This window comes from Rattus rattus, chromosome 2 (genome assembly GCF_011064425.1).
Source record: "Rattus rattus isolate New Zealand chromosome 2, Rrattus_CSIRO_v1, whole genome shotgun sequence".
Taxonomy (NCBI): Eukaryota; Metazoa; Chordata; class Mammalia; order Rodentia; family Muridae; genus Rattus; species Rattus rattus.
In genome coordinates this window covers 47,539,219-47,566,149 of record NC_046155.1, presented here as the reverse complement: position 1 = coordinate 47,566,149, position 26,931 = coordinate 47,539,219, and the positions used below count along the sequence as shown (strand labels likewise).

At 46.0% G+C, this 26,931-nt stretch overlaps 1 protein-coding gene across 1 annotated transcript in view; it reads right to left on the bottom strand.

Annotated features, from left to right (window-relative positions):
* Positions 1-18,290: 18,290 nt before the first annotated feature.
* The window catches only part of Cfap58 (cilia and flagella associated protein 58), a 103,565-nt gene continuing 94,924 nt past the window's right edge, over positions 18,291-26,931 (bottom strand). Inside the window, exons 16-18 of the mRNA XM_032895532.1 lie at positions 25,875-25,994; positions 23,572-23,705; positions 18,291-18,982 (exon numbers count right to left, since the gene is read on the bottom strand). Of these exons, the coding sequence (XP_032751423.1) occupies positions 18,871-18,982; positions 23,572-23,705; positions 25,875-25,994 (366 nt within the window). The 3' untranslated portion in view covers positions 18,291-18,870. The remainder of the gene's footprint in view (positions 18,983-23,571; positions 23,706-25,874; positions 25,995-26,931) is intronic.

Genomic DNA, 26,931 nt, shown 5'->3' with positions numbered 1-26,931 from the left:
GCCTTCCCAGAAAGCTGATGTGGTTGGTCATCCCAAGCACCTCCTGCAGAATCCAGAGAGAAGAATGCAGACAATCTCAGTGTGCAGAGACTCCAGCTCCCATCCTCTCTCTCTCTCTCTCTCTCTCTCTCTCTCTCTCTCTCTCTCTCTCTCTCTCTCTGTGTGTGTGTGTGTATGTGTGTGTGTGTCTGTGTCTCTTATCTTTCTTTCTGTATGTATGTGTCTCTCTGTCTCTGCGTGTGTCTCTGTGTGTCTGTGTCTCTGTTTCTCTCAGCGTCTGTGTCTCTCTGTGCGTCTCTGTCTCTTTATCTTTCTCTGTGTGTATGTCTTTCTGTGTCTGTCTCTGTCTCTCTGTCTCTCTGTGTCTGTCTGTCTCTCTTTCTCTCTATGTATCTCTCTGTCTCTTTATCTTTCTCTCTGTGTGTATGCATGTCTCTGTGTCTCTGTGTGTGTTTCTCTCTGTGTGTCTGTGTCTTGTCTCTGTGTCTGTTTCTGTGTGTCTTTCTCTGTGTGTCTGTCTCTTTATCTTTCTGTATGTGTCTCTCTCTACCTCTCTGTGTCTCTCTGTCTCTCTGTCTCTATCTCTGTGTCTCTGTCTCTGTCTCTCTCTATCTCTCTCTCTTTCTCTCTCTCTCTCTCTCTCACACACACACACACACACACACACACACACACACACACACCTTCTCCTTTTTTCTCCTTCCCAGTTCAAATACAAATTTAGTTTGCTTTCTATGTCTGTGATAAAGACCGTGACCAAAGCATCTTGGGAGGAAGGGGTTTATTTGGCTTACAGGTTATAGTCTATCACCAGGGGAAGCCAAGGCAAGAACTCAGAGCAAGAACTGAAGCAGAGATCGCAGAAGGCTGCTTCTTACTGGCTTTCTCAGCCATCTTTCTTATACACACCGTCAAGAACCACTTGCCCAGAGGTGAGAACACCGGCTGGGCTGTGGGCTGCATCCTCCTGCCTGGCTACAGGCCAATCTGATAGGAGCATTTTCTTAGTTGAAGCTCCCTATTCTCAGAAGACTCTAGGTTGTGTCCGCTTAATAAAAAAAAGTAAAACAAACGGACAACCAGGATAGGACCCAACAAGCCATACAAATTCAAGATGAGGATGGGAGGGCAAAGAGAGCCCATGGTGGTGTAAGACACGCTCCTCACGTGGGGGAGAAGGGACTAAGCACTAAGACAGGAAATAAAACATTAGGGCTGGCTTGGAATAGATGCCCCAAGGTTAAGATAGGCAGGGGGGTTGGGGATTTAGCTCAGTGGTAGAGCGCTTGCCTAGCAACCGCAAGACCCTGGGTTCGGTCCTCAGCTCCGGAAAAAAAAGAAAAGAAAAAAAAAAGATAGGCAGGGGAACTGGGGGGGCGCAGGGGGAGTCCGGGAAGCTGCATCAGGGTGGCGCAGAACTGAGCCAAAGAAGGGGGAGACACAAACACAGGATGCATGGATAAGAAGTCCGTGCCGTAGGGTGATTGAGGCTCCATGGTACTGCTCTCTCTGGGACACGACAGATTACATATGGGAACTGTCTCCCTGTGGGAACCCTGGGGCCTGGGCTAGGGTAGGTAACCTTCACTCTATTTCCGTCGGTAGCCGAGCCTTAATGGATGGACCGTGTCTGCCAGCATTTCATCTGTGCTTCCTGTTCGTGCTAAGCAAAGTCTTCCCACGGCCAAGGGACCCCCCACAGGCGGGCAAGCAGGGGAGGCCTGAAGACGAGCTCCGGTGGTACCTGGGAACTGAAAATGCAATCGGAGTGGGAGGGATAACCACACATTAAAGCCTCAAAGCTACGAGCTGGACAGCCGGTGAGGTCACAGATGCACCTGGTTGATGACCCCATGACCCAAAGATAAGCAGGGGTTAAAGGGAAGTTCTCTAGACTCTGTCCCTCACTGACATGACTACCAACAGAGCTGGACACTGAGCCTAGGACAGGACCCCAAAATCAGTCCCTTGTCTCCACGCAACCTCCTAGCTTCTCGCTCCACAACACACAACCCCCCTGCACTTGCCCCTGACAGAGGGTGTGGTGTCTGCCGCGATGGTACCTTCCACCTTTCTCATCCGGACTCACAGCCTGACCCTGCGACTATGGCCTCAGAGCCATTACTCGGAAAATAATTGCAGCCAGCCAGGGTGAGAGGTGGCGAGGCCAAGCAGAGGGTCTGAGGCAGACACCTGCAATCGCACATTCGAGAAAGCTCAAACTCTCAAATGGAAGTGCTATTTCAATTTTCTCTCTCCCATTCTTCTTCAGCCTCAGACCAAGGAGGGAATAAACCCTCTTTGATTTGTAGACAGAATTCCTTAAAGAGACAGCTCCTTCTTCTCTGAATTTATTTTTTTTCCTTTTGCTTGGTCCAGACACCAAGGGCCCCAGATGGGACTTGGTGTCTTGGTCGGAAGACTGGAATGCCAAGAGTAACTCTGGGGGTGCTGGACGACCAATCCATCTTTCTTACTAATCCAAAAGTCAAATACGTCCATAGAGGGCTTTTTTTTTTCCCCTAGAATTTCAGGCTCCCTGAGGGCTAATTTCTCTGAAAGCTGCATTAAACTAATAGCACCATAAAAGGCCCATTGTGAGATGTAATTGGTTTGCAGGACTTTTCTATAAAAATAATAAAATGACTGCCAAAGGCAGTTTCCAAAGGTCAATTATCTTTGTGTTGCTTGAGTTGAGTGGAGGTCAGTCCCAGAATTCCATTTTATAGGCATATCAATCAAAGCGGGGGCCCCCTCCTTACCCATCTGACCCCATCAGAAATGAGGGGAGTCACAGGTTCCACCCTTGTGGCCATCGCCAAAAGGGTGCTCCGGGCTCCTCCTGTCTCAAGAAGAGGCTGACCCTTTCCACAAAATGCAGAACTGGAAGCTGGAAAATGTAAGGAAAGAAGCTAGGAATGTGAGAGGGCCGATCAGGCCGGGAGCCAGGAGGTGCTGAGGGCAGCTCAGGCCAGGGGCCAGGAGGTACTGGGTGAGACTGGGCTTGGGAAGCAAGCAGGGCAGGACTCCTGGCTGCACTTCCTGCAAACCAGCTTGAATTTACTACCGAACGTCTCGAGCGGATCCGAAGGTTCAAGCAAGGCCAACAGTTGGTTCTCTCTTTATCTCTGTCTCTGTACCTCACCTCCTGAACCAGCTGTCTGTCACACGGAGGGGGCACCAGGCTGCCCTTGGGAGCCATATTCCCCACCGAGCTACCTCTTCTGGTGTTTATTTAACATCTTTGGTGGAGAAGTGGGGATTCTGAATGGCCCTGTTGGAATCGCATATCTAGCTATGAATCAATCCTTATATTCAAAGGAGATACAAGGTTATAGTCCTGGGGATGCTTCTGTGGGGAGGCTAGGAGAGAAGGAAGATGCAGCCCATTTGACAGTTTCCTGGGCCACACTGACTAAGAGGAAAGAGGATCTGGCCAAGCAACATGCTAGCAGAAAAAACCCTGCCCTGCTCTCAAAAGCTGTCCAACTCAAACAGACCCTGCTAGCTTATCTTCGGGCGTCCTGATAAATCCTCTTTCCCATTCATTCATTCACCCACCCAACCACCTACTTCTCCAGCATGAGTTGGTTTTAGAGGGAGGGAATGTTTCTCTTTTTTGCCACCGTTGTGAAAAACAATTGCTCTTACAGAGCCACATGCTTCAGAATTCTCCTCAAATCCTACACTACGCAAGTCTCAACAAAGATACATGAGACGTGTGGTGCAAAACAGTAACAATTGCTGTCCCTAAGGGGTCCCTTTGGCTTCCCTTTTGGACTTTGTGTGGTTTCCCAAGTCCATTTACAAAAAGAAAAAAGTGAATTATGCAGATTATTTTTTAAATAACAATGGTGCCCAGCTAAGCAAGCCTATGCATCCTTTTCTGGGTCTCAGATATAACAAGGTGTCACTTATAAATCCACTCACCAAGTGCTGGTCCAACAACCAGCCTTTCCTTGGCCCATCACGTTGGCAACATCATAAGACCTGAAGGATAAGAGTGTTTGCCTACTTACAATAGCCCTGCTGTGACTGCCACATTTACAGCCTGTCCTCGGAGCAGTTACTCATTAGCAGCTAAATAAAAGTCAGTGCATTTTCTGTCACCCACATGAGGGGGTGGTCAGCAACTGTCCACACCGAACATGAAAGGGATTCACCTTCCTAGGAGCAGGAGCAACAAGAAATACTCCAGCTGGTGCAAGGGGTACATAAGAATCATTTTCTGAGATGGGAATAAAAGCGGAAATTACCAGACCTTTGAAATAGTTTAAACTTAGATCTCAATGTTTTGAATAGGATCAAAGGACCTTGGTATAATACAGTTCTTTTTTATGAAGTCCTTTGTCACACAGGTATGGTGGTTCACCAGTATGTCATTCAAAAGAGTATTTTAAACATCTATACCCAGTCGCCTTTAAAAGGTAGGACTGCAGGCCAGATAAAGACTAAAATCATGAAAGGACATTTTTGCATTTTTTTTTTAGATGTATCACCAAAATGACCAAAAGCTGCACTATGTACATATATAATACTCAAATCTGTGGTAAATCTGACATGCTTCCCAGAGAAAAGGGCTATCACTCAGAAACAAGCAAACATTGATCACTCATCCCCTAAGACTTACACATGTTATTTACAAGTAGTCTCTTTCCAGCAACCTTGAAATGAGGGACATCGGTAGACAAGACCAGCAATGGAAAGAAAAAGAATTTAACCTCAGGTAGGTCCCATCTTCCCTACAGGACACTTACGCATCCTTCTTGGTGAGGCTGCAGCCTTGCAGAGCACACGTGGCCATGTGGTGCCCATCCCATGCAGCCTACGTTATGCATGGTCTACGAGTTCAAATGTAGGCAGAGGAAGGTACCGAGTGAGAAGACCGAAGTAAAAATATAACTTAGAGCTGATTCTGAATAACAGAGATCGGCTTAGCTCAACGGGTTTGGACGTCCACGCTGGACAGTCGGCTCTGGACCAGCCTGCCCATCTCTGGCTGAAATACAATGTTTCCAGAGGGAATTTCTTAGTGCCAAGGGAGCATAATTCTAAACAGAACACTAAACGATGGCTGGGAAATAAACAGTGCAGTGATAAATCCCATAAGGAAATAGTAAAAGTGTCTCTGCCTGGATAACAGCAGCACATACCAGCATCCCCAGAAAGACAACCATGAATGTAAATCTCTGCCTGCTTTGAACAAGGAGGGCCCCGTGACAAACTCAGTCTCCGGCCACTAGGAAAGTTACAGGCTGGGGCACCTGTAGTCGGATGCGGCCTTCTCACGGGGTGCTGGCCAAACGGGCTTCTCAGAGTACAGACCGGGGAGAGTACTAATCTTTCTTTAGAGGTTTACAGAAGGGAAAAATAATAATAATAAAGGCTGGCTCATTGAGAGGGGGCTTTGTTGTTCCTTACAATAGCGAGAGGATTTGGATGTACACTTGGGTTTATGAAGTACAAATCCTGCTTCAATCTATAGACGCTAAGAAGACATGTGACAGTTCTTTAGAGGAGAAAGCAGCTCCCGAGTCAAATTGCACTGAGCGGTGTTCTTTGTTGTTTGCAAGATATTGATAAATCTCCAGGTCTTCGACAAGGGGAGTCGCGAATAGGGAGCTCACTTCAAATCACAGCTCAGGTAGCCTTCTGAGCCGAAATAAGATGAAAAGTCATTTTTTTTTCCTTCTATTAAGCTACCACCAAGTACAAGTGGAGTGGCTCTCTCGTCTTCTTATTTCAAACCTGAGATCTGTTAAGGACAGGAGCCGAGGCTCCTGTTCCAAATCTTCAGAGAACTGCACAAAATTGTCCTTTTCCTTTTGTTTTAACAGAAATAGTGAAGTGTGGACAAAGCGGTCACTTAACATGGTAATTAACACAGAGAGACTGATGAGTGGCCTCGCTATCCCTTTCTTATCTCAAACACCACCGAAGCCAGGGAAGTTAATGTCTCTATCGTCTGTCCACCTCTAGGATTGATAAAACCCACCTCATGGACGGGAACGTTCTACCTGTCAGGACTCAGTAACACAATATCCCGAATTAATTTCTAAATGATTTCCCCAAATTGTCTTGGACAAAGGGGTTACAGAGGTGAAATGCTTTCCTCGGGACAATTCTCACATTCTGTAAGCAGAGAGAGCCTCTTTGCTAAACCAGCTAGACTTTCTGTAACGCAGCACAAACTTAACACCAGAGACTATGGGAAGGTGACTGTGCCCAATCCTCTTGCTGTGATGGCACACCGTGAAGCAAAAAAGCAAGTAAGGGAGGAAAGGGTTTATTTCCCTTATCATGGAAAGTATTTATATTTCCATATCATGGTCTAACACTGAAGGAAGTCAGGACGGGAACTAAAACAAGGCAAGAACCTGGAGGCAGGAGCTAATACAAAGGCCAGGGAGGGATGGCTTACTGGCTTGCTTCAGCCTGGTTTCCTATAGAATCCAGGATCACCGACCCAGGGTGGCTCCACCCACCATGAGCTCGACCCTCCCTCACCAATCACTAATTAAAAAGGCCTCATAGAATTGCCTACAGGCTGATTTCATTGAGGCGTTTCCTCAATAGAGGGTCCCTCCTCTCGGATGAACTGAACTTATGACAGGTTGACATAAAAATCTTCAGCAGTACAGCGATGCTCTGGCTCAGGTCCAAACTAGATCCACCCTGGACAACCAACTAAAGAGTTCATCATCATCATCGTCATCATCATCGTCATCATCGTCATTGTCGTCATCATCATCGCCATCGTATCATCATCATCGTCGTCGTCATCATCATCGCCATCGTATCATCATCATCGTCGTCGTCATCATCATCGTCACCATCATCATCGTCGTCATCATCGTCATTGTCATCATCATCATCGTCGTCATCATCGTCATTGTCATCATCATCATCGTCATCATTGTCTTCATCATCATCATTGTCATCATTGTCGTCATCGTCGTCATCATCGTCGTCATCATCCAGTATCAGCTTATACAACACACCATAACAGAAATATTGAGACACATCTTCTGATGATACGCTGCCATCTCCTTACACAAGACCTGGCTTTCCTTTTTAAGCTCAAGAGAGTCAAGACCGTTTGACCAGAGAATGGCATCTAAGCGCAAAGGTGATCTAATGGTTAGTAACAAGCATGCCGTCCAGTGTCTCTCCAGTACCTCTCCCCTCTGCCTTTGTTTTTAACTTGAAACAGAACCCATGCTGCTTAACTTCCTGCTGCCTGTGCTGTTCCCCCACACCTCTACCTGCTCACTGCTTACCACCTCCTGGAGCTCATATACTTCAGCTCCCCGCAAATTCTGCTGTCCACATATTTGTTTTTAATGTGGACTTCCCCATATAATCAGTTATTAGATACAACTATTTCTTTATAAGTAGAATTATCATGCTATCAAGTTTACTGATTCTTTGGGAAAATGTAGTTTTTGTAATATTGGAGTTGAAATTCCTTCTTCCAGCATCTCTGCTCTGAACTTTCTTTAATGTCCCAGTCTTGCCTCTGATAGGCCTGATTCTCAGTGTTCTCTCCTCACTCAAACACTTTGGGTAGAAAGAAGGCAGCAACTTAAATCCCTGATATGGGTTCTCCTCGCAGGATTTCTACAGAAGAGGCAATGCACTCTCCTTGTGAGGTAGTAGACCTAGGGAATAGCGATTTCATACTTTTCAGCAAGTGTGGGTTCAGACCCCAAAAGCCCCAAACCACACCAAGTCAGCTACAAGTGACTGAGGGGAACCAAAGCTCATCCATACAAACCAGCCCTGTGCCTAGGTCACATGACTATGACCAGAGACTAATCAAATGCTATCCTAACGTCACCAGATCTTTCAAACTCTCGAGAAAACCAACCAATCTTGGTCTGAATATGAAATCGCAGTTTTCGAAAGTTGACAGACAGAACAGAAAATGATTTTAAAGATCCTGTAAGCCAAACAAAAATACATCTGCCAACCAGGTCCGAGCCACAGACCATGAGGTAGAAGCTAACGTCTTTTCTACAAACGAGCAGTGATCGACTCAATTACAAAAGAGAACATCTCGGGGAGTCTCTTTTTAAAATTTTATTGTCCTACCCACAGGCCAGAAGGAACGATTAAGAGCCTTATTGAGAACATTTTTATTTGCCTGGAGGTTTTCCTTTTCTACAGCATGGCAGGCAAATTTATCTGCCACGCAAGGTTGTCTGTACAAATATTAGCTACAAGGCGGTAAGCCAACATCATTAGCATATGTCTGTGTGTGGCCTTAGAAACACCATTTAACCCTCTCTGAGCCTCAGCTTCCCCAAACGAGACAGGGCTATAAAACGTTCTTTGGAGGAACTTGTTACTGCCTATTTCTGGGTTGACAGTTTGCCAGAGTTGATGATGTGTTTCCAAAGACTAAACCAGGGAAAAGGGTAAATCTTTTTCATAATGAAGTGATCTAAAAATTATCAGCCAAGGCAAATGACAAAGGTGAATGTCACCAATAAAGTCATATGGCTACCACCCACCCCTAAAATGATCACCTTAGAAGGGCACTTTGATCCTGTGGTTATCGAAACAAAACAAAAAGCTATAATTCCAGCCAACTCATGAGACACTGTCTTCATTAGGGCTTCTATTGCTGCCATGAAACATCGTGACCAAAGGCAAGTTGGGGAGGAAAGGGTTGATTTGACTTACACTTCCACATGGTAGTCCATCACTGAAGAAGGTCAGGAAAGGAACTCAGGCAGGGCAGGAACCTGGAAGCAGGAGCTGATGCAGAGTCCGTAGAGAGGAACTGCTTACTGGCTTGCTCAGCATGATTTCTTATAGGACCGAAGACCACCATCCAAGAGTCTGCACCACCTACAAGGAGCTTGGTCCTCCCCATCAATAACTAATTAAGAAAAATACTCAACAGCCAGATCTTCTGAAGGCATTCTCTCGATTGAGGGTCTCTCCTTTAGGTAGCTTTAGTTTAGGTTAAATTTACATAGAACTAACCAGCACAGGCAGCAAGTGACATACGCAGGGACATTCTACAGACTACATTTCTGAGGAGAAAGCAGCCCTTTGGGTCAAATGTTGAGAGACTGTATAAGATTAAGACAAACAAGTCTAGGTGGATGCAAATGTTTCTAGAACTAGATCGGAGACCAAAGCCAGAATAGAGAAAGTTGAAGAATGGGTGGGACGAAGAAGAGATAAAGGGCTCAAGGATTGATGGAAGAAAAGATGCAAAACTGGAATATGAGATGAGAGGAAGTGAAAGTCAGGAGGATGAATGGGCTTTGAAGAGCCCTGACAATAAATGCCCACGGGCTGGTGACAAGGCTCCTGGAGAGAGGAGCGAATGACTGAGAAATACGCCACAGAAGCAAATACTCAAAGAAAACAAGGAGACGGGATCCAGAGTACAAGAAGAGCTACCAGTCTTTGGTGGGTGGAGGATTCTGTCTTACTTCTTAATGGGAGGGAAATGGGGAAGCCCCACTGTGTGATTCATGTTGGCTGGGGGTGGGGGTTATGGTTTTGACATCCTAAGTCAAGTACAAAACAAGGCATGAGGTAAAACTAGGAAGGTGAGGGGTGAGGAAGGGCAGGGGAAGAAGGAAGTCTTGCTAGTTCATCATGGCGGAGATGGGCTTAAAGGAGCTAAAAGTGTTTACATGGGTACAGTAGCAATTAGGGTCCAGCCAGGAGGGTGAGGGAAGAAAGGGATGAATAGTGACTAGATAGTCGTGTTCTTGTTTGAAAAGGCGATGCTGGAAAACTGTGGCACCAGTTAGTCTAAAACATTCTCTAGGTCAGTGCCTCTCAACCTTCCTAACGATACAACCCTTCAACAGTTAGTTCCTCATGTACTTGTGAACCCACAACTGTAAATTTTTTTTTTCGGAGCTGGGGATCAAACCCAGGGCCTTGCGCTTCCTAGGCAAGCGCTCTACCACTGAGCTAAATCCCCAACCCCTGTAAAATTATTTTTTGTTGCCACTTTATACCTGTAATTTTGCTACACAACGTAAACATTTTTGGAGATAGAGGTTTGCCAAAGGGGTTGTGACTCAAAGGTCGAGAGCCACTTATCTAGGAGACTAGGCGCCTGCTATCAGAGAACAGAGTATTTGAAGTCAGGATGTTATGATTGGTGGAATTTCTGAACACTGACCTAGATGGGTAGGAGGAAAGTCATTAGGATGGAGAAATCCAAGGGCATTGTGTTAGCCTCCACGGAGCACTGAAGACAGCAGAGGCACTAGAGAAATAAGTACAGAGAAGTTTTCTAAGCCAACCAGCAAGGCCTTGGGAGCCTAACAGGGAAAGAGAGAGGCAAATGCAATTCAAATATTTAGTGGGTGTGGATGGGTAGTTCAACTTTAAATATACTGATATTATTCCAAAGAAAAAAGATGTACCTCAAGAGTAAGGCTCTTATGTGGCATGCATGAAGCCTTGGGTTCACTCCTTAGTACTAAAAACAAATTGTATTAGGCCAGGTATATTGATAGCCTGTGGGGCCAAGGAGCTGTAGAAACAGGGGAGCTGTTCCGGAGCAAGAGAAGAGTCAAGGCCTATCTGAACCTCAGTATCCTCATTCTAAGATCAGCAGGAGTAGGAGACATGCGCATGCACACACACACACACACACACACACACACACACACACACACACACACACACACCCCGCTCTGCCCTAGGCCTTTGTGTCCCAGCTCAAGTAGCCCTTTGCCCCATCAGAGGAGGGCATATACCCTGGTACCCAGGTTAAACTTCCTCTTCCCTTGGCGGCATGGAGCTCCTTATGCAAATGAGACATCCCCAGAACCCAAGCCCCAGCCAAAAATGCACACTCACTCCAAAGCCCCTACTCTCTGCACCCACAAAGGTCGCCCTGAAGCTGCCTTCTGGGACTCTGTTCAAGTAGTGCTCACCCCCTGCCTGAGGTCTTTTCACTATTCCTGCCTCCCCTCTCTTCCCACCTCAGGATCCACCTGTTGTGACTGCAGGACGATTACACCACTATGAGCCAGGAAGCAGAGCCTGAACGAGGGTAACCACCTCTGTAGTGGCAGCATTCTAGAGGTTGAGGCAGGAGGATCGCCGTTGGTTCGAGGTACAGAGTAAAGAGATCAAGAAAGAATGAGAGCAGTATTTTTCAGAGCAAAGATGGCAGCTACCCCATATCCTTAGCCTGAAAAGTATGATGTGTGTGCTATTTAACAAGAATGGTGCCATTTAAGAGGGTGAAAATGAAGCCTGACTTCAGTTAGTACAGGAAGGAAAGCAACCTATGCTCAGAGCGGAGGTTGAGGACATCATGCGGGAGGCTGGTCACAGGCAAGAGGTCCAAGATGAGAGCAGAAAGAGGAGAAGGAAGAAGACAGAAAATGGGCAAGGCCAGTTCGGTTGCTGACTGGACTAAGCTATGTGAGATCAATCAGAGGCTCAGCAATCCATGTTTTACTCTGAGAAACCAAGCACAACCACCTTGGAGGCTGGGAGTCTGTAAATGGGAGCTTCCCTCAGAAGACACCGAGTGTGAAACTCCAGCCTGGCTGAGCATCGCTGGTTGGGGCTTTCAAACATTGTACACACCACATCCAGGCCAATGAAACTAACTTATCAAGAGAGACTTATGTAGGGTGATGTCATTAGGCAGAGCCAGGATAAGGCGGGTCCAGGATAAGGCGAAGCCTATCATTGGATGAGAAGGAAGGGTAGGCGGGGAAAAGCCTAGGAAGGAGGGGGAGAGGGAGGAGCAAAGGAGGAAGAAGACAGAAGAGGAGGAGGATTCCGATCCAGTTAGTCTAGGTCAATTTTACCTTGTATATGTGGGCGGTTTCTATCTTTATTAATTGGCAGTGAATTTATTCTGTGGATGTATTGTAGATTGAGAATTTAACTCATAAATCTGATTGCTGGGTTACAGTTTGTTGAGTCTTGATTTTACCAGGTAGTTGAGAGTTAATTCTTTAACTACCAGGGGCGATTGCTGGGAGTGTGGGCAGCGTCCGTGGCAGGGAGCAGCGATAGGCCAGTCACTGTTGGATTTCTAGAACCATGATTTTGCTGGGTAGCTGGAACCAGAGAGTTCTCGGATAGCAGAGAGCTGGCGGGAGAGATACTAATCTGAGATAAATTATCAAAACCGGCAGAGTTCGGGCGCGAACCGGTTCCACCCCTTTTTATTTTACTGCGACAGACTTAGACATCAATAGTATGGAAACTTCCCAGGTAACTTGCGAGTTAGTGCTGTTAGGTTTGAGACAATGAAATCGCCCAAAGATGCTGGAGCCTGGTGGGTCATCCAGGTTGCCAAAGCCTTACCCTGCTGCAGTTACGGAGATCCTGCTCACGGTTACCCTTATGAAATCCCCTGGCATCGTTACAGCAGGGAAGAGAAAAGCAGCTGCCTCGGTTTAAGCTGTAGATGTGAACAGTGTTATTTTGGAACCAGAAGAAAGAGTTCCTGGCACTCGGTCTCAAATGAAGTATAAAAAAGACCAATCACTAATGTGACAGAGACTGAACGACACAATATACTTTAATAGGCACTCAACCTTTTAATGTCTATTTAAGGGGCATAATAGAAGGCCCCATAATCCAGTGGCGATTCTTGACCCTGTATCTATCCAGATAACAGGGACGGGGTTTTTGTGATGCTTACTATCCTCCACTCAACTGAACACTCAAAAGAGTTTTTCAACTTTTCAAACTTCCGACTAGGAGCAAGATGATCGTTTGATATTCGCAAAATTTTCCTCTACATTTACTATGCACAAAGCACTGTGCAAACATCAAATGTAGCACCCCATAATGCTGGGGGGTTCTATGAGGTAGGTACCGGGCATAATTGTGGTCTTCCCTTTGTGAATTAGAATCTGAGGGCTGGGGAAGTTAACTTGCCCTGACTTAGAACGAATAGCTATAACTGGAAGAGTGCAAAGTCAAATTAAGACATGATTCTTTCAGAGGCGTGTGGTAACCACACAGGTCTGCAATCACAGCGCTTGGTGACTGGAAGGGGTGAAGTCTGAGGCCAGCCTGGGCTACATGGGGAGAACTTAGAGAGAAGGAATGAGGGACAGAGAGGAGAGAGGAGAGGAGGGAGGAGAGGAGGAGAGGAGGAGAGGAGAGGGAGGGAGGGGAGGGGAGGGAGGGAGGGGGGAGGGAGGGAGGGAGGGAGGGGAGGGGAGGGAGGAGGAGGAAGGAGGGAAGGGAAGGAGGGAGGAGAGGGAGGGAAGAAAGATTCTCATATTCATTGAAGCACTATTTCCAATCAATCACCAGTACTCTACCTAGATAAACAGGTGAAAAACACATTAAGATAGGGTACAAATGCACACAATACTCTTAAGCCTTTAAAAGGAGAAAATTCCTACATCTGTAGCCACATGAAGGAACCTGGGTATTTCACACTAATTGCTATAAGCTAGACACGGAAAGACAAACACTTTCTTTAAAAATCTCACTTATACTCAAGACATAAAAGTTTGAACTGGAGGAAGTAGAGAGGAGACGGGTGGTCTAACGAGGGCTGTGGGGGTGGGGAGAGAAAGGGGGAGGGGCTGATCACAGTGTACAAAGTCTCAGCTAGGATAAAATCCCGAACACCTTGTGTACAGCAGAGTGACCACCGCCCATAAGAATTTGTATTTCGATTTTTGTCATTAAAAAGGTTTTAAAGTGGACCTCTGCTCTGAAACCTCATACTATGCATAAGTTAGCTCTAAGTCCATAAATATAAACATAAAAGCCAAGAGTATAACAACTTCTAAAGCAAAATACAGATGAAAGAAATTCATTACAGTCATAGAGGAGGCAGAAGTGACTTAAGACGATGGAAGTGAAGGCCACATCGGAAAACTGAAGGCGTGAGACACTCGACTAACATGGGCCCTTCTGTTCCTTAAAGACACTGCTGAGATGATGAACGGGTGAGCCACAAACTTTGCAAAAAACAAGCAAGCAATCAAAGAAACAATCCAAATCCAAAAATCAACAACGGCAACAGCAACAAAATTTGGTCCTGCGTGGACGAGACAAAGCTTGTGCACCACCAGCCTGAACCGGGAAATCTCCCAGCCTAGTGAGAAGATAAAGTGGGTTCCAGGTTTGAAGGCTTATAAATGAGCAACATGACAATAACAGATATGCTCAATGCTATTGGTCATCAGGGAATAAACCACACAGAGACATCATTGTTTACAGGGTAGGATGGCTTACCAACGCTGACAGTCCACAATGTTGACGAGAATATAGAGAAACCAGAGTCCAGACACATTGTCCTTAGGAGGGTTCGTTGATACAATCCAGGGAACACCCTGAAAGTGCCTCACCAAGTGAAAGACATGTTTTTGTGCAGATCCAGCAACTCTATTCCTTAGTACTTCTCCCAAGAGAAACGGGATGCCTTTCCACGGGATGGCTCACCCATGAAACCTTGTTACAACGTTATTCATACAAGCTCAAATCTAGAAGTTCAGCTCCCGTCAACAACTCAAACAAATCACATTATTTATATATCGTGGAATATCACCATGCAGTAAGTGAGTCCATTTTATATGGAGGTTCATATACAACCACATAGCTGATCTCAAACGTATTGCCCTGTATTTTACAGGCCCAAGTCCAAATGAATATACTGTGTGTGCATTCTTCTTAGGATATTACAGAAAAGATAAAAAAAAAATCCAATCTAGAAGGATGAAGGAAGACATTCTGGCCTCTATAGGTCCCAGGGTGCAAGTGATAAACGGACATTCACATAGGCAAAACATGCATTTGGATAGAATCAGATGATTTTTAAATGCAAGAGAGATACATTCAGAAGTATGCAAGAGAAGTATTTTACGGACAGTGTTCAAAATATTTACAATTTTGGCATCCTGAGCCCTCCCCAGTGAGGACAAATGGCAGACATAAGCAATCGATACAGCCCCAGGTGGAAGAGATGAGGGCTGGGGATTACTGGAAGCCTTCTTCTCCTTTTTACTTCTTACTTCCTGGCTTTCTGTTACAGTGGGGTACTTCAAAACAAGGGGAAAATCTATTTTTAATTATAGAAAAGAAGAATGGTGTCCTGTTGGTACGGCGTACCCTACTGTTATAAAATTCTAATGGGTCTCAAAACCCTAATGGAACCTTTAAATAATTGGTGTAAGGAATGGCGTACTAAAACAGCATTGAATTAGAAGTTAAAAAATGGATAATGCTATAAAAATATTTCCATCTACTATAAAGAGAATGACGAGCTGCATCTTAAGCTATTTGACAATTTCAATATTTAAAAACACCCTTCCTTTGCTCCAATAGCAGGTAGGTGGCCACGTAAGGGACTATGCTTAATGAAGATAGGGTACCCTGTTTTGCAAATTGTCCTGCCTCTGAAATGCCATTCCATTCAAAATTTACCATGCAGTATTTCCTTCTGGGGATCCTGGCCTAGGTGAAACTTCAAACTCGGAGCTAGTCAGGACATCCAGTGAGAGTTAGGAACCCTGAATAAATTTTCCCAGCAGAATTTCCACCATGACAAGGGGAACTTCCTGCCAACATCTCTTCCTAGCACAGCTAGCATAACCTAGCAGCAAACCTTTGCTCTGAACCAGTCTTCAGAGGCAAGCACAATAAAAAAAAAAAAAAAAGATGCAGCTAGGAGAGTAGTGGCTGAGAAGTGCCAGTCAGCATGGGATGGCCAGGAAATGCCCATGATCACACTCCTGGTTAACAGAGAAACCATCCCAGCTCCCCATCTTCCCAGCTAGAAGTCATTATGGTTTAAGGACAGGACTCCTCTCTCAAACTCAGAAAACCCTGGGGCAAAAGTCCAGGTGAGCTCGCAGTTATTGTTAATGCTTTGGAAAGCTCTGTGCCTTTAACCGTTTTTGTGCCATGGCTATGGTGGAAATACATGCATCTATTCAGACAGTGCTTTGAGTACTGGGCCTCTACTATTTCCAGCCTAACTCACTGCTCCACTTGAACATACAACACCATCTAATGGGGCTGCACGCAGCTCCCAGAGTCCTCTTCAGCCCTTAATCATAGGATCCCTGTTGTAACAGCAGGCTGACAACTCAAAAAGAAGAGGATAGAAGGCAACAAAATAACAACAAAAATTCCAACTTCTAAAGATGAAAGGTCATCTTATCCTCATATATTTTTTTCTTCTGTATGCAAATTATTATGATACATTATTATTTTATATCAGACTTTCTCCCCCCTCAGATTTTAATAATATGCAGAAATCTCATAAGGCACCCAATGTGGCACTTTAGAAGATACTCAGTCATAAATTACATTACCAAATCAGGTTTCATCCAGGTGTTTGAGTGACGTCCACGCTGTACGAGCGTTTTAGAATCACCTTTATAGATTTTTAAGGATTATGTAGCATCTTTTCTTCTCCAATTCCAAAACCTTGGTTGTCTCCTCTGGGTCTACATCTGCATGCATATATAAACCTACATGTACATACTGCACACTCTATGCCTGACGGTGCTCTATGATTACATGATTGAGCGCATCCACCCTGCAGAACAGCTCGTTGTCAGGAGTCAGACTGTGAGCCCAGTGCCTGTCCCCCAGAGTCTTCTCCATTCTGGGATAGAGCAGGGATCACAGATGAACCTCTTATAGAGCCCTTGAAACAACTCCATGAACTTGGCCTTGGCTGCTCTTCAGAAAATGTCTCTGCATGGATTGGAAGCCCTAAGGGTAGGCTTTGTCTACACCACACATCGCTCTGAGGGAAAATATCATCGGGGACATCTTAGAAGTGAAAATGTCATCCCCACTGTGGGTTCTTTTGAAGTACTGGGCATGAAGCATAGATCCCCGTACACCCCGGGCCAGGGCTCCTCACTGAGCTATGCTCAGCCCATTCTTGTCCAGACTGAAATCTGAAATAGCATTTGTGATCCTCCTGTCTCTGCCTACCAACTGGAGACATCACAGGCACGCACTGTCTCGCCTAACTACTGACTCACGGCCATTTGTTTGTTTTGAGTCAAGATCTCCAGTAGCCAGGGTTCAAATCTGACTGTCCTTGTAGTCAAAGTTGGCCTTGAATTCTTTATCTTCCTGTCTCTTCCACTGGGCTAAAGCACCCCCCACCCACACACAAATGACTCCTGTTGTGATCCTCTGGGTTTAAAATGCCCTTGGTAACCTCCAGGAGACCGCCCGTTTTCCACGCTTACGTAAGGTGCTCAAAGCGATTAGGAGCGTACCTCACCACAGTATCACCAGGGACACTGAGGTGGCTTTCCACCTGTGATGTTCCCACTCAGTTCAAAGGAGAGAGCATCATAGGATGGCAAAGAAGTCTCTTTGTTCGAGGGCTGCCACTGAGTAAGGGCCTGCATTGCCTACAGGGAGAGAGAATCAGAAGTGCCCCTCCAAAGTAGCCCTTGGCTGGCAACTAACAGAGTAAAGATATAAACAACCAACTCCCCTCATTTCTCATGGCAAAACTCTGAGCAGCAACTATAGTGTCTTCAGAGTTGTTCTTCGAGTCCAGACCAAGTCTCCCATCATGGACCTGCCCTCCTTTCATGGCCTGGCCTATTTTCCTCTGCTGTTTCCCTCCTGTATCCTCTTACCTGCTTTTGTGACATAAATCACTTTCACGGACTTCCCCCGGCATTGATCAGCTTCTGGGGAATCTCACCTAGGCAATGGCACCAGTCTCAACGGACTGAGGGGAACCACAGGCTATCCAGAGAATCCCATTAAGCTATTTTTTTTTCCTATTCGGTCTGGACAAACATCTTGGATGACTAACACCCTTGCTCCCAACAATGGGAACCATGGTCACTGAACACAAAGTGAACGTTCTAATGCTTCCCTTAACACGGTTTTGCTTATCACTGAAATGCTTCTGCCTCAGAAATTAAAACAAACAAACAAACAAAAACCTGCAGAAACCAAGTTATTGAAGAAGAGATGGGCGCGGTGTCGCTAGATGAACATTTAACAAGGTAACTGTGAATAGATGCCCACATAATTGTGGCTTCAACAACAACAGCAAAACTCACAATGGATTCTGTAGCTCAAAAATGGCTGTCTGGCAACCCGAGAGCCAAGCAGATCATGGGGTTAAACACCTCCACTGTCAAGCACGAGGCCTCTGAAACACATCAGCTGGCCCTTTCATTTCACTGGCTTGGATCCTTTGACTCAAATCCTTATGTTAAACATTTCTCACAGTCATTTTAAACTTTAATGGCATGCTCTACCAAAGCAAAGATCAAAATCTTTACAAAGAATTTTTTTTATGATGAAGTATTTATTGGCATTTCTTCTTCAGAACAGATTTTCCTACCCGAGGCCTGGAACGAGGTCCCACATGGAAATCACTCTCAATATACACTTTTCGAAATCCCAGTCATGTGTCCTTTTTTTCTCATCTCGTGTTACGGCTTGTTGATGAGGAATAATTAAAACAGATTTTCACTAATAAGATGTGAGGGCATGAATTGCATTTTTTTACATATAAAATATTTTTGCATACAAAAAAAACCTTCAAGTGCTCAAATATCTATAATAGAGAAATTGATGCCCAAAGCTTCATCCACCCTGAGTTTCTAAACCTAGCACATTTCTAGTCGGTCAGTGCGACTGTAACGAAAGATCAGCTCTATGGCAAGGGCCAGCTTAATTAAAGAGCTCCAATCACAGTCTGTTAATGTCCGTGTGCTTCAGGTACGACATCATCACTCTTATATACAAGACACTGATAGTTGCCCATCCCTTCCAACTCCGAAAAGCTGGGCACCAGCCTTTTCTATACATCTATGATTTGAGGGGTTGAAGACGATTCCTCCGCAAGGTTCCAGCCGAGCTGTTCAGCTTGAGCCATCGAGCAGCTTCCAGTTACAACTTCACCTTGTGTGGCTGGTTGAGGGGAAATCCACCCCCAGTAAATCGAGGGACGGACTGCTTGGAGTCTGAGAAGATGTTGTTTATGGATATCCTGTCCTTGTTTCTGTAAGGGAAAGGACATGGTTAGCTTCCCCAACATCGCATTCCTCTTCTCAGTTTCATGTTCTGTGATTTCCTAGGGTAAGCTAGCCCCAGAAAACAACTGATTAGAGCTTCTGGTTGGAGACAGGGAGGCTGTGGAAATCTGATGAGGTGTTTTCTGACAGCATATAGAATTACGGGGAGATAATTAGATATGAAAGATTTGCCTCTACTGGTGGTCCAAATACTGACAGAGGACCTCATTACAGCTCAGACACTGGCTTTGGTACTTTCTAGCTTGTCACTATCTTCCTGTTTTAAAAATATTTGTTTAGTCCCAAAGATCAGTCAGAAAAGACTTCCTCTTGGCTTAGCCATAATGACTAATTAGTCAATTACACCTGGTCCATTTCCAAATTCTTGTGAAATGTTAGAAATATTTACTCCATGTAGAGTACCTTTATCAAATTTTGACATATATAATGTACAAACTTTCCTATAACTCCAGACAAGCATCAGAATGTAGTAGAACAGTACAAGATACAAGAAAATCTGGGGAGATAAAAGAAAAGATGGTATTCTTGGTAATAAATAAAAAAAAAATCTGCCTAAAACAAATCGGCAATATATTCTTCTATTTGGATTCCTTATACACACACACATGCATATGCACATACATATACACTTATCCACATCCATGCACACACACACACACACACACACACACACACACACACACACACTCACACACACAGGTCCCTTTCCTGCAGAGGTAGCATACAAGTTACCTATTTTGAATTATAAAAGACAAAAATTAAGCAAACTCTAAGACCAAAATCAGTTAGATGGTCTAACTAACGCCTGATTGAGCTTAGAGGAATGAATACTGACTTTGGGGGAAGAGCTTGATCCTGCAAAGTACAGACCAGCATAGGAAGTGAAGACTGCAGGAATCAGGTGGAGCGATGTGGGATGGATGTGGCTGGGATGTGGGTGGATCCCATGGAGAGACGTGGGTGGGTGGACCCCACAGAGGGATGTGGGTGGATCCCATGATCCCATGGAGGGATGTGGGTGGATCCCATGGAGGGATGTGGGTGGATCCCATGGAGGGATGTGGGTGGATCCCAAGGAGGGATGTGGGTGGATCCCATGGAGGGATGTGGGTGGATCCCATGGAGGGATGTGGGTGGATCCCATGGAGGGATGTGGGTGTATCCCAAGGAGGGATGTGGGTGGATCCCATGGAGGGATGTGGGTGGATCCCATGGAGGGATGTGGGTGGATCCCATGGAGGGATGTGGGTGTATCCCAAGGAGGGATGTGGGTGGATCCCATGAAGGGATGTGGGTGGATCCCATGGATGGATGTGGGTGTATCCCAAGGAGGGATGTGGGTGGATCCCATGGAGGGATGTGGGTGGATCCCATGGAGGGATGTGGGTGTATCCCAAGGAGGGATGTGGGTGGATCCCATGGAGGGATGTGGGTGGGTGTATCCCATGGAGGGATGTGGGTGGGTGTATCCCATGGAGGGATGTGGGTGTATCCCATGGAGGGATGTGGGTGTATCCCATGGAGGGATGTGGGTGGATCCCATGGAGGGATGTGGGTGGATCCCATGGAGGGATGTGGGTGGATCCCAAGGAGGGATGTGGGTGGATCCCACGGAGGGATGTGGGATGGATGTGGCTGGGGTGTGGGTGGAACTAATGTCTGGTGAAGAGTGTATCTGAGACAAACGAAAGAAGCCAAAAGGCACAAATGATGCAAGGTGCTGTTTCTGAAGGGTGTGTGTATAGAGAGCACCCACAGGGGAGGCTCTGATAATTCCATCTGCAAAGAACCTGTAGGGCATCGCTTAGTCAACTCTGCTGCTCCTAGCAGCTTTGATTTCATTACTGTGAAACCCCATCCTCCATGAATAGGACAAAAGCTCTAGCTTTGAGTGGATCCAGCAAAGAGGATTCCTTCCTTCCCCCACTTTGGCAACTCTGTCTAGCTCCTGATTGGTGTTAGACGCAGGCAGCCCTCACTCCCCCTTCCCTGCACTTCCTTGCCTTAAATAACCTGAATTTTCCTTTCTGAAGGAACTTAGGCTTAATGCTTCTGGCTTGGTCTAAGCTGACTAATGGGAATGCTGTCTCCTCTACATTATCTGTTTAATGTATTTATAGACCATTATAATGGCTCCCTACAGCCTTCTTCCTTCCAGTCTAACCCATCTCAGCACTTCTGTTCTTGCCTTTGCATCTTCTTCTGCACCTTAATCTTCTTTGCTGTGTTCCTCTGAACTCTTCTCCCTGTCTCCTGGCTTATGGACGCCTCCACTGGAAGGAACCACCAGGAAAACCAAAGCCAGGCCAGAGGACTGAGAGGGAAGACGGGTGAACACATAGCCTGAGAAGTCACACTAACCAAGAGATACCTCTGAATCCAATGGCTTGCCACCAAGTGTGCATGGCTACCTGACACTCTAAATGCAGCTGGTGAAGGCAAGGCACAGAATTTTCAGCTGGATTTAAATTTGTTGAAACTCAAAGACACACACATTCATGCACACACATATAAATGCATGCACATAGGCACATACACACACATTCATGCACATACATGCATGCATGCACATACACACATTCATGCATACACACATACACACTAAATACATGCAACTTTAACATTTTTTTTTGAGAAGGAGGTGAGGGCAAGCCATGAGCTACACCAAGAAGTAAATTGGTTCTAAAAGATGACTAACCCCTTAACGACACTAGCTGTTTGGAGTTGTGTAAACTATGCCACTGATCTCCAAGTGGAGTGTGTGGACCCTTAGAGCAAGTGGGATGATTCCCAGCCATGGGAAGAAGGTATCAGGTCCAGTCATGCTTTATTCTTTAAAACCAAGCATTCTGTTTTGCTTGTGGTTACAAAACGATGACAGTACGTGCGTGCAGCCTGCAAATTAAAATACTCTGAAGGTAAATCTGAAATGGATCTAAAAATCTTTTTCATTTAAAAAAAATGTATGTCTGTACACATACATTCTAGGGGGAGTGATGATTTCAAGAACCACTTATTGTTCAGAATGTGAACTCAAAAAGACTGGAAGATCTGAGTTCAACACCTCCCTCACAAGGAACCATCCCTATGATATTTTATCAGAGCAGCCTCAAGATACCAGAGGTGATGTGACCTTCTGATTGCTTATATCGTGACCTAGTTTAACACACCCACCCCCCATATCTCTCTCTCTCTCTCTCTCTCTCTCTCTCTCTCTCTCTCTCTCTCTCTCTCTCTCTCTCTCTCTCTCGGCTGAAAACAACCCAGAAAGCTTCAAGTTGCAGACTCCTGAGGTTCAGTCCTGCTATCAGGAAATGGGGCCTTGGAATCTGCATGGTTAATCAATCTCACTACAGATTCAGAGTCAGTCACGGGACCCACATGTTAGGACAGACTTCTCTAAATCACGGCGGTATTTCACTCCGCCGAGAAGCTGCCATCTAAATGTGGACCAAGGGAATATTCTGATTTACAAGAAGGGCAGATTTTTACTGGCAAATGAATTTGCTTCCAGTTACTCTCTATGCTGTGTGCTGCTAACGGATTGTAGGCAGACGCACTCAAACCATATTTCAGCCTGTCCCTGAGGTGTCCGTGCAGATGAAATACCAAATATGACTTTCAGTCCAGAATGGGAGTCATTGTGGAATTAGCTGGACCCGTTTTTGGCAAGGCCACACAATCAGACCAAGCTTCAAACTTCCTGACTCAACTGGGCTCCCTGGGATCAGGGGAACAGAAATGACAAAGCTAAGGGGACACTTGCTTCCCAGCATTCCGGCACCCCAAAACCCAAAATGTGCATCTTCATATCTTTATCTCCTGGAAGAGGAGATACCCCCCACCACAGATAAGTTAGTCATGGATCAAACATGGATGCTCCGAGTCAGTCATGTCTAAAACACAGGAAGTGTTCCTAATCCCAGAGGTGCCGCTCCATTACGGAAGCCTTAGGAAGCCCTGTCCCCTCCACAGGTTTCGACTGCGGGTACGACTCAGCCCAGGGAAGGCTGGTGGTTGAGTCTCATCTGCAAACAGTTATGACCTGGCCCTTGGCAAGCCATGAGGACAGTGTGTGTGGCTGGGTAACCCTGTTCCATTTGCCCTATGTTTTCTGTTCACCAATGAGCAGGTGTTGGTGAATCCCTGGTAAGACCTGAGAGAGGAGAGATCAATGTCAGTTAGGACATGAATTTTAATGTGGTATGAACTTCTGGTTGTTGGACCCATGACTCAGTTTACCCTACTGAGATCGGCAGCTCTGAGAATTCATCAAACCTTTTTGTTTGTTTGTTTGTTTTTTGGTTTTTTTTGTTTTGTTTTGTTTCATTTTGTTTTGTTTTGTTTTGTTTTGTTTGGACAGGGTGGTGTGCCACTGGTTGGCCTGGAACTCTCTATGTGGACCTGGCTGGCCTTGGACTCACAGACATCTGCCTGCTTTTGCCTCCTGAGTGCTAGGATTAAAGGCCAGCATCACCACTCCCAGCTCCTTCAAATATTTTCTTACAGTCAGACCCCAGGCATAGTGAGATTAGAGTGTTCCACTGCGTCTTACTTCTGAACGAGTTCTTTGCGTTTCTGGGCCAGGTATTTCTTCTTTAAAGTCACCAGTTCGTTGCTAAGTCTCTCGATCTCATACTTGTACTCCTGGCTCTGCGATTCATACATATTCAACTCTGATGACAGAACCTAAGGCGACATGGGAAGCGGCGTTAGGGAAGGTTAGATGATATCCTGTTCTGAAATGTTTGTTTTTAACTTGCCACCGTTCATCTCGGGGGTGCTTAAAGGGGCAGACCACTGTCCAGTTCAAGTTTCCTATTTCACCGACATGTTTCCGAATGCTTCCACAGGCTCGCGGCTCACATCTGGCTGTTAATCTGGCTGAGAATTGATGACTCCATAACCGAGTGACAGATGTGAATTAAATATCATCCCGTATTAAAGGGAGAGCCGTCAGCAACATACGAGTGGGTTCGGATGAACCACCGCTCGTCTCTGTTCGTAATGTGTTTCAGGGAATATTACAAGTGGAGACGGAACACAGTCACACCATCTAAAACAGCTCTTGGCCTTTAAAAAAAAATACATTCAAGGGAAAATACCGGTAGGGAGTAAGAGTCTGAGGATTACGGTAAAAGCCCTTCTGAAAGTGTCTCTCCACTGCCACTAACCAGGCTTTGAATGCATGTGTACACCAGGGTGGTTGTTTTGCTGAATGTCTATCATCCTTTTTATTCAGTGGGACTATTCCCGGACTCTCTGTGTATCTAAGCAGTGGGATACCTTATCTCTAAAAAGCAGGGAGCTTGTGCCTTGGAGATCTTAATGCAAGAGAGAGGCTGTAATAGAAAGCCTGACCCCCACCTCTCTCCATGGCTGGGTTCAATGACTGCTAAGGGATAGAAGGCTGCACTGGAGCACAGCTTTACTCCTTCAGGCAGGGCATGAAGTGTGCCAGAGCTAAGCTGTGCTCCCTATAGAAATCCAAGCAAGAAAGGGAGCCAGTTGTTCTAAGGGCCACGCACTTGCTCTCTTGAGGATGGCCGTGAAAGCCCGGTCATCATTTTTGCCAGCTTGTCTGCTTCTGAACTCTTCGTTCTTAATTGTTGTGAATATGATTATGGCCGTGCTGGCTGCACCAAAGAACATGATGTTCATGTTGAAAGAAAGCCTGTCTCGGTGGTTCGATTCTTAGGAACAAAGACCCTGTTTTGAGAATCCAGATAATGGCTTCGCTCCGTGGGACTTGCTCAGAATTTCCCCATTCCTGTGCTACAAGGTGTTTCATTTTATTCTGAGCTGAAGACAAGGGTTTCCTGAGGTAAAGGATTGCTGTAACATAATAGCCCCAGGGGAGCCATCGAGGACTATCGAGAGCCAACTGTGGGGAAGACAAAGGAGGCATGTGCTTTTCTAATTTATACTCACCATGAGAAAATGAGAAGGAAACATTTTTTTTGGCTTAAAATATTCAATTGTTGCAAGAAACAAAAGTAATCAAGACTGTGTGCCTTTTGCAAAATTCAAATTATGTCTCTGGTTCCTCATGTGAAATGAACTCTCATAGTAATTTGAAAATTAATGTTCTAATTAGATTGGCTGTGTGTGTCCCTTTCGCCTCAAAGAAGACACCATTATAAAGTCTCATTTAGGAAGAGGTCAAGTCTATACGAACAGGGTGTCATCTCATTTATCCCAAATAGGTTAGGATTATCCCCTTGTTGGGCAGGGCAGGTACCAGAAGTCAGCTGACCTGTGGAGAAGTCCATGCACGTATGTGTGAGCAGAAAACATCTCTGGTGTTCTAAGAATAGCGAATGCTTGCTCAGAAGATAAAGCTAAAAGGGTGGTTTGAAGATATACAGTTTTTGACACAACTTCCAAGAAGTGCACAGAATAATAAAATACCCCATGTCTCTGACTGAGGCCCTTGTGTCACTGGGAAGGAAATCGTTCCAAAAAAATTTGCATGGTTTTATATCCCTTTTGTGACTATTTATGTGATAAGTGGACATGAAGTAAGGTCCCGGGCCCTGGTTGGTGCTTTGCAAATGTCTGTTATGGGTGGAAGGGAATCGCAGGAAGCAGCCTTGGTGTGGTAATGTACTTTGGTTGGGCAGTGGTGTTTAATGTTGCTCCCTTCTACCGTCTGAGCTGTCTAAACCAATCTGTGAGCTTCCACGCAAGCCCTTCCTACATTACACCGCTTCCTTCCTTGGTGCACACTCTTCTCCTTCTGGGATCATTAGAGTCTAATGGGCTCTGGGAAAAGCTGGCTGGGTAGTAGACTGACTCGCTGAGCAGCCCAGGAGGGCTCTCAAGGCAGTCGTCCTAACAACCCAGAGAGCGGCTTACTTTCAGCTGCTTGGTCTTCTCCCGCAGCGTGTACCGGTAGATCTGCAGCTGTTCTGCAGCCTCCGGGCCGGGCTGCCGGGCCAAGATGTGCTTCAGTTCCACGTACAGCTTCTCCTTCTCCTGGGGGAAAGGCATAACCAGGAGCAGAAATTAAACAACCCGTCCAAACTTGCACCCAGGGCCCCGTGGTTCCGGAGACTCCGCCCCTGAACACTGATCACATCCGCTCGGTAGCTGGCGCACCCACACCTGTCGAAGAAGGCGCCCAGCACTTAGGGTCCGAGGGACAAGGAGCGAGACAAAGGAGCAAGATAAAGGTCCTCTCTATCTGGACGTAAGACCACAGGGCAGTGCCGTAGGGTCCAGTGACTACTATCCGAGGAGGTCGGGGAGGGCATGGAAAAACATCACGTGACTGTCCTCTCTAACCGTGAGTAGACACTTTCCTTTACGAGGAGAGGAGAGACTACAGGCCAAAATTCCATGGTGGAACGGGGTGTGACTTTAAGAGTCCTTGGGTTCTCTGAAGGAGTTACCTCGCCACACTGAATCCAGGGGACAAGTCAGGAAGAGGAGAGAGGAGCCCAGATCGTGCGGTGAGTCTAAGCTGTATGGAGAACCTCGTCTTTCAGGCAATTGGGAACCAGGAACGAGCATGCCTGGGCTGCCCACAGAAATGAGAGTAGCAGAAGCAGCTTGCAGCAGGGGGAACAGTCCCAGGGCCTCCATGCAGACAGAAGACAGGGAAGGCTGAACTTCAGGATCATCGGGGGAAACACAGGTAGATGGGAAGATATCGCTGGGGTAGAATTGGTGGGCTTTGCTGAGTGATCAGACAAGTGTGAAAGGCAGGGACCCAATGACTGCTTAAGACACTGGTATCTGCCCCTGCGTGGGGGAGGGGAGAGCCGTGGTGATGGGAGGGAGCAAGCTGGGGAGGAGTAGAAATCTCAAAGGCTAAGGAGACTGAGATCACTAACGGGGGTGGGGTGGGGAGGGGAGGTCATACATCTGAGAACTGAAAGTGCAGTCCAAAACTGGAAGCCAAAGGCAAACT